This window comes from Platichthys flesus, chromosome 7 (assembly GCF_949316205.1).
Source record: "Platichthys flesus chromosome 7, fPlaFle2.1, whole genome shotgun sequence".
NCBI lineage: Eukaryota > Metazoa > Chordata > Actinopteri > Pleuronectiformes > Pleuronectidae > Platichthys > Platichthys flesus.
Genome location: NC_084951.1, coordinates 942,885 through 960,568, shown reverse-complemented (window position 1 = coordinate 960,568; position 17,684 = coordinate 942,885). Strand labels below are relative to the sequence as shown.

The window sequence follows — 17,684 nt, the reverse complement described above, 5'->3', positions numbered from 1 at the left end:
GGTGTGTATGTGTGTGTGTTTGTGTGTGTGTGTGTGTGTGTGCATCTTCATCCATTCGTTCCAATTGGCTGCTGAAACTTGTTGGAGCTTTTCCCTCTCGAATAAGAGAAGGCTCCGTGAACCTATCGGTGCTCGAAGTCCGTCCCCCCCTCCTCCAGCCTGCATGGCCCAGACTTGTCCTGGAGACTGAGACAGAGTCCAGCCTTCACAGCGGTTAAATAAGCTGGTGTCAGAGACGGAGCAGCTGTGTAGTGTGAACACATTAACAGTGTAAGGACTGGCTCACTCTGCTTCGGGGCTTTCACACTCACATTAAACCTCCCTCTCCTTTTGCACCTCTCTCTGGATCTGTCTTTTTATTTTCTATCTCCTTAAATACTTGACCAACATCTGACAGACCTGGACATCTAGAAACTTTTTTTTATTTTGTTTTATATTTTTGTATATTTTCGTTTTGTTAATGGTGCAATGTCGTCTTTGCCAGGAACGGTACCGCGGATGATGCGCCCGGCTCCCGGACAGAACTATCCCCGCACTGGATTCCCACTGGAAGGTAGGCCGCACGCACCAGGAGGATGGACATCAGGTCAACATAGGAATTTAACATTTACCTGGAAAGGGCATCTTCTGATTAAATACGTACTTTGCTGGGAGGAAACTCCATCATCTCCTCATATTGGAAATTATTTTATTACTGTACAAAAATGTGATAATCTGCAGTAATATCATCTTAATATTGGATATATGCTATTTAATATATGAGTGCTCTTCATTGATTAATTTTCCACTGGCTATTTGGCCAAGAAATGAACAGTTTAAATTCCCAGAAAAGCGTCTTTAAAGAAAACACATGGGATTTGTTCGAGTGTCTGGAAATCAAATCAAACACAAAAGGAGAAACAGATCTCATCAATATTTGGACGACGCGATGTGAATAATAAGGACGCTATAAATGTATCTTCACCTCCGCAGGGTCATAATAATAATAACAGCAGGGCCACTTTCATATGTTAGGCCTTCAGCCAAATCAGCCCGACAGAGTCCAACTGTCTGTCTGTCCCCCCAACAGTGTCCACTCCTCTGGGCCAGGGACGTGTCAACCAGCTTGGAGGGGTCTTCATCAACGGCCGCCCGCTACCCAACCACATCCGACACAAGATCGTGGAGATGGCCCATCACGGGATCCGGCCCTGCGTCATCTCACGCCAGCTGCGCGTCTCCCATGGCTGCGTCTCCAAGATTCTGTGCCGCTACCAAGAGACCGGCTCCATCCGGCCCGGAGCTATCGGAGGCAGCAAGCCCAGGGTGAGAGGAGCCGGCAATAATATTAATTAAAAAAAGATTATATACAAAAACAACAGCAACAACAACAATAATGATAATAATAATAAGAAGAAATGTTGAATACGTTTTATGTTCATATTTAATGTCTTTCTTTTTTTCTCCCTATCTCTCTCATTCTCTCTCTCGTATCATTATACTGATATTCGTGCTGGTCTCTGTCCGATCTACAGCAGTTAGCCACGCCGGACGTGGAGAAGCGGATAGAGGAGTACAAGCGGGACAACCCCGGCATGTTCAGCTGGGAGATCAGGGATAAACTGCTGAAGGACGGAGTGTGTGACAGAAGCACGGTCCCTTCAGGTGAGGCCTCCCCTGGTAAGCCCCATTTAATTATACTTTTGACTTGTACTGTTTCCCAATATGGATACTAAAAAAATAAGGCCATGGTTGTCGCCTGTACGCCTGTAGAGAAACGAAGGGGTTATTATTATTATCATTAGAATGATTATAATCATTATAATCATTGTTAGTATTATTATTATTATTAGTGTTAGTATTATTATTATTAACATTATTAGTGTGACTGAAGATGCTCTTTTGTTGGCAGTGAGTTCAATCAGCCGTGTGCTTCGAGCTCGCTTTGGGAAGAAGGACGAGGAGGATGAGTGTGATACAAAGGATGAAGATGGGGAGAAGAAAACGAAACACAGTATCGACGGTATTCTCGGGGACAAAGGTACGTGCTGCTTTCAGCGCTCATACAAATTGGCCTGTAAATGGTCGTTTAGTCGCCGCGGTTCTCCTGCTGTAAACGGCTCTCCCAGCAGACACAGCAGCACCTTAATTATTTATGACGGGGAGCGGGAGTAGATGCAGCTCCCGTGGTGCTGGTTAAACGCTCTGTTGAAAGCGGCGCTGACACATGACCGATGTGCCCGTCAATATCAATTACAGGCGGCCTGACAGCAACACCAGGACCGCTGCGGAGCGGGGGGCTAGCCGCCTCACTGCGGCCTGTGTGGGAGCTGTGCGTCGGCCAAGTGAAATATATGCACCGCGAAAATCCTGTTTTGGATTTATAACGAAAAAACATGAACTAAAACAATCCACACTTGGCAGGGCCTTTATATAAAAATCAAGATATGTGTAGTTACATTTTACCTCTATGTATATATATATATATATATATGAAGCATTAATAATGAAACTAAATTAAGATTAATTTAGAGGTAATTTCTTGACGATACATTTTTTCTATAAAATAGAGATACATATTTAGTGTCTAGTATTGAGCTATATATGTTATATGTATTACAAGATCATAATAACATCATTTATACACCCATTTCTCACAGTGAATTCAAATTTTCATATATATATTTTTGTTGATGAATCAAATTTTATTTGTACAGCCCATATTCACAAATCAGAATTTGCCTCATTTACAAAACAACCAAAACACGTAAAGCTTGCTCTGTGACTTTGTAGAAGCTGCTTTTGTAATTGGCCTGCCAGTAGCTACCTCCTGACCACTGGCGCAACTGGAGACGTGTTCTCTTTTCAAATCAAAATAACTCACAACGGTCCTCTTTTCCTTCTTCCACCCTTCCCTCTTCCTTCTTCAGCCTTCTTCGTGTCTTTCTGTCATCTTGGCCTTGCATTTAATAATTTGAAGACTTAGCCTATTACAGCTGGTAATGAAACTGGTGTCTGTTGAATAGGTGTCTGTGTTGGAGAGGGGTGTAATAGCTCAAAGGCATGGTAGAGAATATATTTATCCCCTATCAGCCCTCACTCTCACAGTTCCAGGCACATGCGTTCAGTTGAAGAGCTTTAAAGCAGATTAAATTGAGCCTTTTAGTTATTTTCACTTTCATCTTTCAGTGGCTGACTTCGTGGTGTAAAGCCTGCAGCGCAAATTCATGAGATTTTAAGGTTTCCTCTCGTGTTGTTCAGATTGTATTTTTGAATATTCATTTTTTTGGGGATTGCTTTTGGTGGCATGTTGGCAGAATGTGAGGGAGAGGGTGTGTATTTTAGCTGCAGTGTTAGTCTGGATATGTGACAATCACATTTAGTCTCATTTTTATCAGATGAGATACCGCTTTTTACCAGCACTAATGTACAGCAGGGGCAGGCTGCATATACAAATTAGTCCAATTTATATATTTTTTAAACCCATCACAAACTGCTTATACACTAAAATCAATATACATTATAGGAGATTTATCATAAAATGTTTACAATTAGCCAATTTATAATTTGCTCATATCACAAATACATGCTGCTCATCCATCTTGATGTACTTACTCATATTTGCATAAAATAAATGACTCCAGATATGTTACAACAACTATACGTGTTGTAAAGTACAGGCCTGCACTGCACATAATTGTAATTCTCATTTCACGCTTTATTGTTTTCTTTTGAATTTTGATAGAAGTCACGGTTTTTGCATATATATATATAACACATATAGTAACATTTTATTATATTACACCTCTGCATATGGAAGATATATTTCATTCCATATAGGGTCCCATACAACGGAGCTGTCTTCTTTGGTCAAACCACACACTGTATCGGTTTTGATGTCTCCATTGACAGCGACTGCTATATAATCTATTCATTTGCACTTTAAGGCAGCACTGAATCAATATGCTGTATGCCAAAGAAATGCATACTGTAGTACTATGAATTTTGGAGTCCAGAGTAAGCCTTCCTGAAAGAAAAAAAAGGTTGGGGAGGACTTCAAACAAATTCATTGGAAGTGACAAGAGGCAGCTTTAAGGAGAGCGCAGGCTGTGGGAAGTTCTATTGCAGCTATTAATAACACTTTCCCCCGGGCATCCACACATTCTCTATTCCATCTGCACTTTCTGCCAGCTATTTTGCCGGGTTGAAATTGAGGGGGACCCAAATGTTGGCTGGAGATAACACAATCATCACAACCTTGGTCCTGGGCTGTGCTTCTGTGTATTAAACTGGGATTAACCTCCCCTTTCCTCCCTACTGCCTTGCACCAACAACTCACATTATAAGGGACATATTAAAAAAGAGATGAGGGAATTGGAAGCCAATGTGCAGTACAGATGAGTCGTATAAGCATTGATCATCATGCTGACATGCTTATCTCCTTTGTTAGTGTAAAGTGTTTGGACTATGGGTGGGACTAAATGAGCAGTTTAGACACATAAAAAACATGAATGTCTTATTTTGACCTAACTAAACAAATAATTAGAATAAACAGATGAAACATTATTTAATATCATTTTTTTAAATTTAAAGGTGATGTCTTTAAACATCCTGAAAAACAGGCATCAGGCAGTGATTCCAGTCATTTAGTGATTGAAAGACTAATACATTTTTTTTAAATATTACAGTAATATTAACGTATTATAACTTCAAATGTCATTGAAATTTTCTATAGAAATGGAAAATCAGATCACACATCATGCACAATGGCCAAATATGACCAGAAATATGACACTAACACCAATGTATAAATGTTGATAGAGACACCTAACTATAACAACATATAGTTAGGTGTCTGCAATGGTCTGCAATGGTTTTCTAATTATCACTGATCATGTTCTTACAACTAATAATTCTTGAACATGACCAAATTGTTGTAGCTATACATGTATATTATTGCTTCCTAAAGCTGTCTGATTTAAAGTCTGTTCAAATAACCTTTATAATAAATCATTTTTATATTTGTGACGAATAAATTGTAGCGGATGTGTGCTTGGTCACTGTAGGTGCAGAGGTTAAGTGTTTAGCAAATAAGATTGTACCCCCTCTGGAGACATCAGTTCTAAAAGTGGCTTCAATGGAATGAATGCAAAATAATTCTCTCAAATAAGGATATTGCGTCTAGAAAAACAAGTGAAATATGGTTTGGAAACGCCGCATCAAGACTAAAGTACAGAGATGTTTTTTTTAATAGTGAGCGTGATGAACACTGAGGCTGTTTATGTTATGTTCATGCAGCAGCATGTTGTGACGTGCGCACCTGAGGACACGATTCATGTGCTGTCTCCAGGTTTGCCTCAACACAGTCTTAGAGCACAGGAGCAAAAAGTAGGTGAGGAGAGGAAGAAGCTGTTGGAGAAAAGTGAGCAGCTTAAAGGCTTTGATCCTCTCCTGCTTTTGCTTATCAGAGACATTTGAGGTGACACTGCCACAATGAGAGTTCATCATATTAGCTGGTGCCAGTGCTGCTTTCAGGCTTGCCTGTCTATTAATTAAAGCCCATTTAACACATGAGACAGGATCTGTCTGGGCCCACGATGTAAAAGTATGAGAACAAGGTTTTAGTTTTAGGTTTCAACATATGAAACATTACATTCAAAACACGATGGAAATGTTCAAATGGCAGAGACAGTTAATAATTTGTATTAAATATGTAATATATTCTCATTCATAGAACTCCATGGGAACCATTTAACATGTGTTTGCCACATGTCAATTTCTATTAATTACACATTAATTAAAATATATATATATATATATATATATCGCTAACACACTGCCAACACAACGGTCAGGGGCAATTTGGGGTTCAATATCTTGCTCAAGCACACTTTAGCAGGTGATATGGAGTAGACTGGGATTGAACCGCCGACCATCTGGTTAATTAGAAAATTATCCTAATAATAATAATAATGATAATAATAATAATAACAATAAAACATACTACTACTACTAATACTAATAGTAGTTATAGTGATAACAATAATCGGTTGATTAACTGATAATTCAACTAATGAAATGATTCTTCTTGATTCAGCCCTATGTAATGCTTAAAAAAAAAAAACTTACTTCACAGCTGTAATAGTTGTAATTACAACCTTGAATATGATTTACGCTGTTTAACAACAGTTAAACCATTTTTGTCAGGTCTGACCTACTTGTTGATTTTCCTTTATTTCTTCTAGGACTCTGGACTTCTCAGTGATATGTTTTTTATACAAAAATGTATAAAGGCTAGCTGTTGAACAGAGAGGGAGCTTTGACTAGGAGAATAGCAGCCCACTCTTTGCTATTGAGTGTTCAGTAGCCATCCCTTAATCCTCCTTTCATTTCGCCGACAAATGCCAAGAATCTTGTCTGGCGACCCATTGGGAAGCTGATCAGCCAACAAAAGAGGAGCCGCGCACAAAGAGCAAACAGGCAAAATGGGGTTGAGGGCAGTCAAAAGCATTGGGCATCCCATTAACATCCCATTTGCAAAGGATACACACAGGATAAAAGCAAACAGAGAAACCAACGCATAAAATAAACAATATGGCAACAGCAAATTAATAAAATGTCAACACTTTGGTTGGTCTTTAATTGAGCTGAGCCCTCGCTGCATGCTGTGGTGAAGCCCCAGTTGTGGAGAGCTCATGAACTGCAGCTGTGCCACTCCAGTGGGAATTACATGCTGTTTTTCTACACACACACTACTAGATGCTGTCAGTGGAGCAGTTTTTAACAAAAACATTTCATGGTAAAGGTTTGTTCAAACACATGGAACTTATTTTAAATGAGCAGAGATCGTATAGCTTCCAAGCTTATCAAATATGTCAACCAGAAAAATGCAGCCTGAGTCGGAATATTTTCAATTGATAGAATGGTGCCATTATATACATTTTAGGGTTTGAATGTTTTTCTTGAAGGTGAAAATAGAGGATTTAAAAAGTTAGTTTAATATCTTGTGCTTGATTGGTTTGTTAGCTGCCACTGTGTTGGGATTTGGCAGGAGACATCTGCTTTCATCCAACTAATTTGATCCAAGAGCACATTACAGACAAACCACTGAGAGGTTCCTTCCTCTTACTTTGCTGCAGGATCAAACAGAGCTGACCACAGGATTTGGCACTACACCACTTCACCATGGTCTTTTAGGTTTGTTCTTTCATCCACACATTCATTTATTTTCACATATGCGACATGTCTTTCAAATCATATAATGGATAATATAATGGGCCTATTGTTTATATCTACTTTAGATTATGTTGATTATTGATTTGCTTTCAATTAGGACAACACAATATAGTCTTTGATAATTAAAAAATGTATTGAAAGATGATAGTGAGAGTTTAAAAAGATCGAATTGTATATTATACAATCATTTATAATATTAAGTCCCAAACTCAGAATATGACCTCAGCGCCCTCAGTGACCTGATAACATTAGGCAAACAAGTATTATATCAGTAACTGATATTATTATAATTTATTTAAAGGGAACAGCCGTATTTTCTTTTTTAATCCTATTATTATCTGCTTTTTTCGGTTTTCTTTTTCAAAGAAATGACCAAACATATTGAGAGACTGTTAATAACGTGTGTATAACTGATTATTCATATTAGCGTTTCCTGTGTTTGGGAAATGGATGAAGGAATTATTTTCAGAGTGGCCTAATTCATTTCTGAATCCTGATTGAATTTTCCATACAGAGGTCTGTGTGCTTGGATCTATTAGATGGCTTATTCATGGTTTTCTCCATCAATCCATGCTAGAAATCACATTCACCAAATGCAGCCATCCAGTGTAATTGGCTAGAAAATGACCTTAAATATACAGAGATTACTGGGGCATAAAAGCCTGGTATTCCTGTATTTTTTTTTCTCGGGGTAGGGGGTAAATGTTACGCTGCTGAAAGGTATGAAAGTGGATTAATGGCCATGTCTTCGTCACTGCATTGAAAAAATTTTAGGCACATGTTCAAATATTTGCGACACACACAAGATATGAACATTGTTCACAGTGCATCTTCAGGAAAATAAATCAGGCAGCGCACTCTTAACAGAAACACTGGATTAATGAGCTGCTGATCGTATTTGATTGATATGCTGTATACTTTTATTGTATTAATAAGGTACCATCAAAATTAAAGGGTTAATGTTGATACTGACAGCTATGTAAAATACAATATTACAGGATACAAAAATAGAAAATGTTGAGTATCGATCTTAAAAATGCACACCTGTCACTGACAGACTTTATTGCAGTTTGTAGAAAATACAATTTAACAGCGGAGCTCAGTCAAAGGGATTTATTATATTGTCTGTTGATTCATTTCAAATGAGTTCTGTGCTTAATTTGCTCTAAATTGTTCAAATGGTCCTAAATTGTCTAAATTGACTTTAATTGATAAATAATACATTACTAGTCAAATCAAATTATATTAGTCTAATGAACTGCTTTCTCCTTCTCTAATTACACTGTAAGAAATGTTTCAATTTAATTCAATTTTATTTGTATAGTGCCAAATTATAATATACATTATCTCAAGGCACTTTGCATTGAAGGTCGAGATCTTAAAAATTTGCTTGCTTATTGCAAGATGATTTTATAACCTGAATCAGTTGTATTGCATTAGTCTGTGTGGAGATAAGCTGGTTTCTTTTTTATTAAACTACAAATATCTAAATCGATACAAAAAAATATGTTTTGAAGTGCAGAACAGATAGATAGAGGTAGTACTATTATAGTAATTTGTATTATTATTATTGTTGTTGTTGTTTTTATTATACAGGCCATAGTAATCAACTTTGATATTCAATGATATTGCCTGCATTTAAAAAAACAATTGACAATGATGTAGCTATAGGGGTTTTTGTTGTGTTGTGTTACTTTGTGGAAAAACATATCTAGCAAAATAATATTTCAGATTTTATGAGCAATGCGGTATATGTAGAACTTTCAAATGGATTTAAAGATTTACATTTTTATGGGATCACTGTGTTCAAGTAGCGTACTTTTATTTTTCAGCTTTTATCTCATTGCTTCACAACAGACAGGACTACCTTTTCAATGCATTCATTTCACAACTTTGCAAAATAAAATTACAAGCACAGTTATCAGGATTTTATTCTAATTTCATTCTTTAAATATATTGTAAGATGTTATCTGAGCCTTCTTCTCAGTATGATGAAGCTTAGTGTGTGTGTGAGAATCTTGTACAAAATTATGTTTGAAAAGTGATACAGTTCTAAACCGAAAAGTACTAAAGTCCAATTTCAAAACTTGATCTTTGTACAAAGAACGTGTTTACTTTCAATAAGTTAATAAATGTTATCACTCCTTATTCATTCAGTTAATTTATCTTTTTATTGATATAGATACATTTTGTGTGATGTTCTGTGGAAGGACTTTCCTCAGCGTGATCATGTGATTTTAGCAGGAATAATCGCAGATAAATTGAAAAGATTTGGATCTAAGAAACTTACCTTTACACAAATGCCAGTCTCAACATCAGCATTGTGGAATATTTTTAGCCCCAATCAGGCAGCTACTGATAATAGGCATGCATGTGTGCTTTTAGATGTGGCCCTCTGATACACAAACAAGAGAAAAAAAGCTCATACTGTTATGTCTGTTATTTTGTGCCTGGGCTTGCTGTTGAAGGAGCTGATGAACTCCTCCAAGTTTATTAAGGAAAAGGAAACAATATAAACCAAAGACTCCAGGCAAGTAGGCTGACAGTTTATAAAGTGGCAGCCATTGTGGCCTGAAGGCAGATGCATGAATACCTCTGAATAGACTCCCTCAAAGTGACACGATTGAGCTAGACAACAGCAAAACGCTGAAAGGAAAGCTTCTCCTCTGTGCCGCTGAGCTGATTTGTAATGCTCCGGCTTTGAATGAACATACATCTGCAAGGGGAGGCTGTGCAGGGGTCCACTCACCACACTGCTGTTCACACAAACTTTGTTACAGAGTCCAATGTAACATTTCCTAATGTTGAAATGGTTTCAGTTGTTTTTATGAGAAAATGTGGTTTAACAGTGTACTGTAACATTTTTAGCTCTGTATGGAAAGATGAAGTTGAAAGTGGCAGCTCAAATTGAAGAGATAGAAGGAGTTTCAGTTATGTCGGTAGTCTGTTCAGTCAGTCTTTTTTTTTTAAGTCATGTGTTTTCTCACACCTGTTTATTTAATGCTGTTACAAAATACTGACAGTGTACTACAGACGAAAGGGAAATAAGCAAAAACAATAAAATGTTTGTAATTACTTTGAATAATTATATTCAAACCACTTACAGCATATTAGTGTAGAATTATGATTCAATGTTGAAATGGTTGCAATTTTTTAATCTAAAATATGAATGCTTGAAAATTGTGAGGCTTTGAGGCCTCGATTTTGTGAATTGGCTGGTAACAGAATAATTTCACCTCGAAGGAAACTCCTGCTGGACAAAAGCAAAAAAAAGTACCCATAGGGGAGACAGCAGGGAAGGTCATGGGGCCATTCATAACGACCATGAATGTAAATTTGATATCAATTTAACTTTTGTGTGCTTCTCAGATATTGAACTGAATGGATGTTTAGACTTTCAATGCTGCACCAACTATATCAGTACATTTCAAATATTTGAAACCTGAATTCGGAATGAGAGTCAACAAGCACAAGTCACTTCATTTTATTGGCACTGCTTTGATTGTTGATCTACTTTCTCCCAAAGAAAGATTATTTTATTGCTCCTTAAAACTTTCTGCAATTGCTTTCTTTAAGCCTGCAGCTATCCAGTGAGGGCTTTGCTGTGTTGAGTATATCTTAAGAGTGCTTCTTATTATTATATTTGCTCCCAGCTCTAATCTTTATCAGTATTTATATTGACAGTCAGCAGTTTTTGTTTATGGCTTATGTTTTTATCTACAAAATAAAGACACGTGCATGCCAGTGCCTGCAGTGGAAAGAAGATAAAGACTTTGCATTAATAGTTTGCTAAGACATAATGCCCTGATAAAGCCAACATCTTTGTGTGGGCTGGATTGAGTTCAGTGCCAGTTCTATCCAGAGCACACGACTCGCCTAACAGCTTCATATAGTTCTCTTTGAGATTGTGTGTTTGTGGCTGCACTCAAATGTTTTTTATAGTATACCAACAATAGTTTGGATTTCTCAGCACAGTTCCTCCATCTGCTGGAAAATATTTTACTCATCATTGTGAAACTGCCTACGTTGCAATCACTCCACTCCTGCCGCTTACTGTACACTTTTTCTGCATAAGTTGTTACTAAATACCATTATGTGGGGCTGTATTGGAACAAAGGCGGGAACAATGCTGAACTGTATGAATGGCAGCATGTGCAGAGGCATCAACGTTGTTGCAGCGCTGGTCTCAGCGTCGTCTCAGTTTTGCCCATTTGGGCTTGAATTTGAGGCCATTGTTGATTGAGGAGCTTCTCTTGCCAACTGGCAGATTTTATTTTATGTTCTTTTGTGTTCTTGGTTTAATTTTCAAATGTTCAAACCTACATTCAAGGCCCTGTATTGTACACGCATAAACAAATCTGCAATTTAAATGAAAATATACTGTTGCAGCAAAAAATGTATGAACCTATGGCTAATATGATATTATTATGGTATTACAAAATACAACTTTATTAAATATAAACCACCCGGACTTAGCTACAGAAAACAATTTGTCAAAATACTATTCATTTATTAATATTCTAATATCAATAGGTGACATACATACTAGGTGATTGGCATATTGTGTGTTTATCGTAAGTCACATATATTATGGGAGAAATGTATGAGAAAAGCAAGATTAATGCTGAGATATGACAACTACCCCAGTCTGGGCATTGTTAAGACTCTTTATAAACTAGATAATCTGTGTTGGAATGGGATTTTTTGTTAAAATGCAGCAATAGTGAGAAAAAAAAAATCTGAATCATGTCCCAACGACCTCCCCCATCTGTCAGTTCCATGTCATGCCTCTTCATAGTTTGACCTCTATAATGCTTACACTGCTTGGCTGCTTAGCTTTAGGGACTCCGTCTGCAAGTGTTTGCTGTAGTCTTTTAGAGTGCAGCAGAGCAGTTGGTGGTCTTTCATGTCCAAAGGCCTCCTGGGGGACTTCCTCTGTTGGCCCTGAAAGCCCGGGGAGGCTCATGGGCCTCCGTTATTTGAAGTGAGTCAACTTTGTCACTGAGGCAGCTGACCAATAAGAGGTGTAAAAGGACCTTTAGTGCCAAGACAAGATGTCTAAAAGTGCCACAGCTTCCACTTCAGTCTGTCCACATTGTTTCTCATGCTTCCAGTCGAAACTCTTCAGCTGCTTAAGAGAGAAAAGACCTTTTACACACTGTTTATCTGGTCTGTTAGATTTGGTCTTTGGAATGAATGGTAAATATAATGGAAGTAATAAGTGAGCATGTTGAGTGAAGTGTCCACTTAGTTTTGTTTTATGCAGCTTCTTAGATCTTAGTGCTGTGGAGTTAAATATAGTTTAGTTTTATAATCATCCAGATTATAAAAGTATGTAGAGTAAGTATACATGTGTGTACCACATGTGTAGTGATATTTATAGCCCAACTATGACACACATACACAGTTAAGTTTTGGCTAATTATGAAGGTTATAACCTCTGTTCATACAGCGGCGGGTTTACATGCATTAGTCCAATATAAGCAGAGATCAAATCTTAGATTACTCTGTGAATATTCATCATGTTGACAATATGATGCAGCTCTCAGCTCAGTATTCGACCATGCTGTAGAAGTTGTGTACAATGCTGCAGAGCAGCAGAGGTGAAGCTCATTTATCAGGGAAGGCTGTGGATATGTAGCTGCTAGCTTTCATTCCCAACAGCATTGTGATTCAGCCACAGCATTTGAACAGGCTTATTATTGTTTCTCCTGGCAACTTTTAAGCCGAAATGTTTTTTGTGTGTTATCCACTGTAAGAATTGATGTTGAATGGTCTTAAATGTGACTAAGGCAACTTTGACCTTTCCATTTGTTTATTAATTGCTCTCTTGCCGAGTACACTTTAATTAATTGCACTTTAAACGTTTAAGGGATTTTAACGTCTTTTTCTTTGACTAGAGTATACATAATGTTCAGTAATGTATACAGTACATTGTTATAACATAGTGAGTGTAAGTTTCCCAGTGTAAGTAATTATTTAACAAAACATGCCTCAGTGTAATGCCCTACAGGTTCTATTTTTAAATCAAAATCATGAATGAATGAATGATGAAAACATTTAAGGACCATGTCTGCAAGACAAAAAATATTTTTACTACATCTGCACAATGTTCAATGTTAATTTGCTGAGAGGGATGCTAATTCAGTCTTTGTTCTATGAAAAGTAAACTAAGAAAATTGTCTTAACACCATCACACAGTATTGTATACAAATAAAACTGTAATGATATTTTGCATGACATGTCAGCACATGCTTCATTTAACACCATTAGGGTTAGGATTTAAGTACAGAAATTATGTGGTGTGAAATAACATGCAAAAAGCAAAATGCAATGAAATAACCAGCAAAATGTCATATTGTGTTTGACATGTTATTCATAAACTCTATGCTTGGGAAATCACGTTTCCTACATGCAGAGTATAAACTTGTGCATCGTTTAAATATCTCTTGACTGGACTTTGCAGTCTGTCATGTTGAAGGGATGTGTGTACAGTTATGGTGTGAAAAAGAAGAGCGTCAGTGGTGATGTGAGCAGGCAGGTTGGTTAAATCATGCCCTAAAGCTGAGCAGAAAGAGAGCCTTATCACAGACTGCACACAGGAAAATACCTTTGCGACACCTTTCTCCTTCTTTCATGTGTCAAATAAACAAACAAACAGCTATGGACCAAAAATTGAACAATCAACAGCCTATTTTGTCAGGAAGAGGTAGTTTTGCACTAATAAATTCATCATTGTTGAGCATCTGGTTTCAGCAAAACTGAAAGGAGTGTAATTGTATTGGAACCTCATCATTTGTTTCATTGAACAACCTCAGAGCTCCGTCCGTCTTTGGCCCATTTGTTTAGTAAAAGAATCACCAATGTTGTGTTACAACAGCCACTCAGTGCAGAACATGGCTCATCTATCTGCTCCTCCAATGCCCCCATGTGTGGTGTCCCAGGTGGGGACTTTTTCTGGGGGGACAGCTACAACCTCTGTATTTCTAGAATTACAGTTCTATTTTCATGAAGACATAAAGAGATTTTTCAAGTTAAATAAAAGCCTGACTCTGAGGGACACAGCAGGCTTTGTGATCTCGGTGCACATTCTGAAAAACATAATAGGGTGGTAATTTGGTGATAAATGACTCTCCCTGGAACAGGAAAATTGAATTACAGCTATCGCTATTAAGTAATCAGAATGTCCATTCTTGTTTAATTAGACTTGTCTTTTTAGAGGGAGACTGTGTGTGTGTGTGTGTTTGTGTGTGTGTGTGTGTGTGTGTGTGTGTGTGTGTGTGTGTGTGTGTGTGTGTTTGTGTGTGTGTGTGTGTGTACTTGTGCTTGCGTGTGCGTGTGTGTGTGTGTGTGTAGTTGCTGCACATGATGCCAGTGATCTGAGCGTGGATGTGTTTGTATATAAACATATTCACTCTGTAACAAAACCAGGCTGTTGTGTTAAACCAAAGCGTACTGTTTGTTATTTATACCACAGCACATTTGCTAACCCCCTCTCTCTCACTGTGTGTGTGAGGAGCTGCACCATGCTCCCATTCTCCTGATAAAACGTAGCATGCCAATCGAGCGATCTGCTTGAGACAAAGATGAAGTCCAGGTTTAGCCCCTCTATCGGCTCTAGGCGTCTGTCTCATTACCATAATCTCTGCTATGTGGCTGACGTTCCTGATCCACCGGCCTGTCAAACTTTATTCTGCTCCATCCCTGGATCCTTATTGTGCTGCCATCCAAAGCAAGTGTGAGGCTGCTGCTACCATGTGATACCAATTAGACCGGTTGTGCACTGTCATAATTTTATAGTCTCCACTATGGCAAAGCAACCCCAAGTTGAAAAGTCATATAAGTGAAAATTATGCAGAAACACAAATTCTCACAAACCTGTACAAATAAAACCAAATCTAGATACATGGAAATTTTAATAAAATAAAAAGGCATGACTATGTACCAGTGAATCCGATATCTTAAATATAGCTAATTCATACGCATATGTTTTGATGTTCATATGTGTGTTGTGTATTTAATGAACAGCTCTCACATTTTACATAACATTGTCACAATGCTTCTGCAAGGAGCATATTATTAAGTGATGTATGAACCAAACATACTGAATCAAGCTGGCCTACTTCTGGAAAATGAAACACACAAACATAATAACTGACACATTTTATGCTGTGCATTGTTATTATCATTAAATAATGTAATTTTAGGCTGGCATGTGACTTTCTCATTGAAAAAAACAGATTTTATTTAGATTTTCAAAATATCTGTATCTGTATTTTGGAAACTTTCACAAATAATTCACATCTAGAACAATGTAGATATATAAATCAGATAAAATGATTATGGTCTCCTTGGTGTATATACTTTAAGTGTAGGCTACATAATTCAATTAAGTGCTATAGCATGAGAGATTGTCTGCACCGTTCCATTTATTTAAGGTTGGGAACCGAAACACTGTTCCAAATTAAACCAAATCCAAATTCTTTCTACCGCAATATTTTATATTTTATATGTTATATTTTATATTTTATATTTTATATTTTAAATTTTATATTTTATATTTTATATTTTATATTTTATATTTTATATTCAAATGTACCGGCTGCTATGACGACTTAATTTCCCTTCGGGGATGAATAAAGTAATCTATCTATCTATCTACTCTTCGTTGTCAACTCTTCTGCAGTGTGAGTTTGTCGGCTGCTGATGTCACTCCTAAAACTGCCATGAGATGATTCAAAAGAAAGAACAAAGGAAAACAAAAAATATCAAGCCTCAAACCAGATTGCTTAAGGTGGAGCATTTTCACTCATATCCCTCCCTCTCCTCCACCTCTGCACCTCTCCTCCCCAAAATCCAGCAGCATGTGGAGGGAAAACAAATAGAATCCATCCCATTGCAGCTGCACCCAGAGGATTGGTGATACCTTTTTGAAACTGATCCCACCCTACTGCAGCCGCCTCAAGTGTTGTCACGCTGAGTTAGTGCCAAATTGCTCTGCAAGCTAACACCATCACCCCCAAGCTCCCCAACCGACAATGCCTGCACCAACCTACCAGCAAAAAACAAGACATAGATTGAATATATAAATATATATAAAGTATTTTTTTTACATTGGTGTATATGAGAACAAATCTTTGCATTCTAAAAGAATTGAGTTAATTAATGCAGCAGCGTGTCCTGCGGCCACATGTAATCCATTGAGAATTCTCAAGTGGGAGCTTTCAAGGGGTGCAGCTAGGGGGGAATACAAAAAGATATTCTCCCTGAGTCTCTTCCAGTGGCCTGTAATGGGAGCATTGCACTAATCCTATAATTCCTTGTTTAATTAAACTACAGAGCCGACCCTCTAGTTGTCTCAGCCAGTTTGACAGGGCTTTTCTTTCCTTCCTTCCTTCACCAGCACATGACTGACGTCTGTAGTGAATAAAATACATTCATGAAGATAAACTGATACAGGGTAGAAGAATATACATGTCTGCCCTCTACTTTTCACTGTCAATCAGCCAGTGTCAATTCACTGCAACCAAACACCTTCATATTACACATATTTACAACAAATACTAGACTTCACATTCGCAAAACTGTGACCCTTTGAAGAACCCTTCACTGTACAAACAGATTTGATATGCCCGTGATCCATGAAAAGAAAAGTTTGCTATTCAGGTTCATTATACTATATGTCACATGCCTGAAATTTTCCCATAAATATGTTTTTTTCCATTCTGTATGCTTTCCTTCACCAACATAATTTCATTGTTGCTGTTTTTAAACTTTAAAATAGTGGCATAGTGATTTAGTGGTGTAAGAATTAGCAGCAAGAAGAAAAAGTGGCCTTTTGACGAGAACTCATGCCGAGACTGATGAAAATCAAACGATGAAGAATGGCAACTGCCAGGACTGCTAGCTAAACAACAGAGTTCCAATCAACGGGTTACAAGCCCATGGCTTTGATTCGCAAGGTGGCTCAAAACTTTAACGACATAAAATGGTAAATGGTTTTGTATTTATATATTTATTTACATTCACCCATTCACACTCCAATCATACAGTGCATATATTTGCAGCACTTTGTTATTCTATGGGGGGGCCATTGGGGGTTCAGCATCTTGCCCAATGATACTTCGGCAGGCAGATGGGTCAGACTGGGGATCGAACTGCTGACCTTCAGGTTGGAGAACGACCACTCTACCCCTCAGCCACAGCCGCCCCGGCAGGAAGAGAAACTCTCCAAGTTCACAGAGACTTTGGAAAGAATATCCAGTATGTTGGAAAGCCAGTAGAGCTGGAGCAGGAGGGTTAACTTTTGTGTTCTTAATAAGTTGGGTGATTGTCAAACTTCACAACACCAAGGATAAAGCGTTGATAATGGCAGAATTGAGGGTGACGCCTAATCTGGAGTATGAAGGACAGCGAATCTTCATACATCAAAGCTTATCTTCTGTGGTTGGAGAGAGGCAGTAGGCCTT

At 37.8% G+C, this 17,684-nt stretch overlaps 1 protein-coding gene across 2 annotated transcripts in view; it reads left to right on the top strand.

The window, feature by feature from the left end:
* The first annotated feature begins 356 nt into the window (after positions 1 to 356).
* Positions 357 to 17,684, top strand: part of LOC133957301 (paired box protein Pax-7-like) — a 58,981-nt gene continuing 41,653 nt past the window's right edge. The window contains exons 1-4 of one of the 2 annotated variants that reach the window (XM_062392811.1): positions 357 to 553; positions 1,070 to 1,305; positions 1,515 to 1,644; positions 1,892 to 2,020. In XM_062392811.1, coding sequence (XP_062248795.1) covers positions 469 to 553; positions 1,070 to 1,305; positions 1,515 to 1,644; positions 1,892 to 2,020 — 580 coding nt within the window. In that variant the 5' untranslated portion in view covers positions 357 to 468. Of the gene's footprint in view, positions 554 to 1,069; positions 1,306 to 1,514; positions 1,660 to 1,891; positions 2,021 to 17,684 lie in introns of both variants that reach the window. The other variant, XM_062392810.1, reaches the window with a different exon arrangement.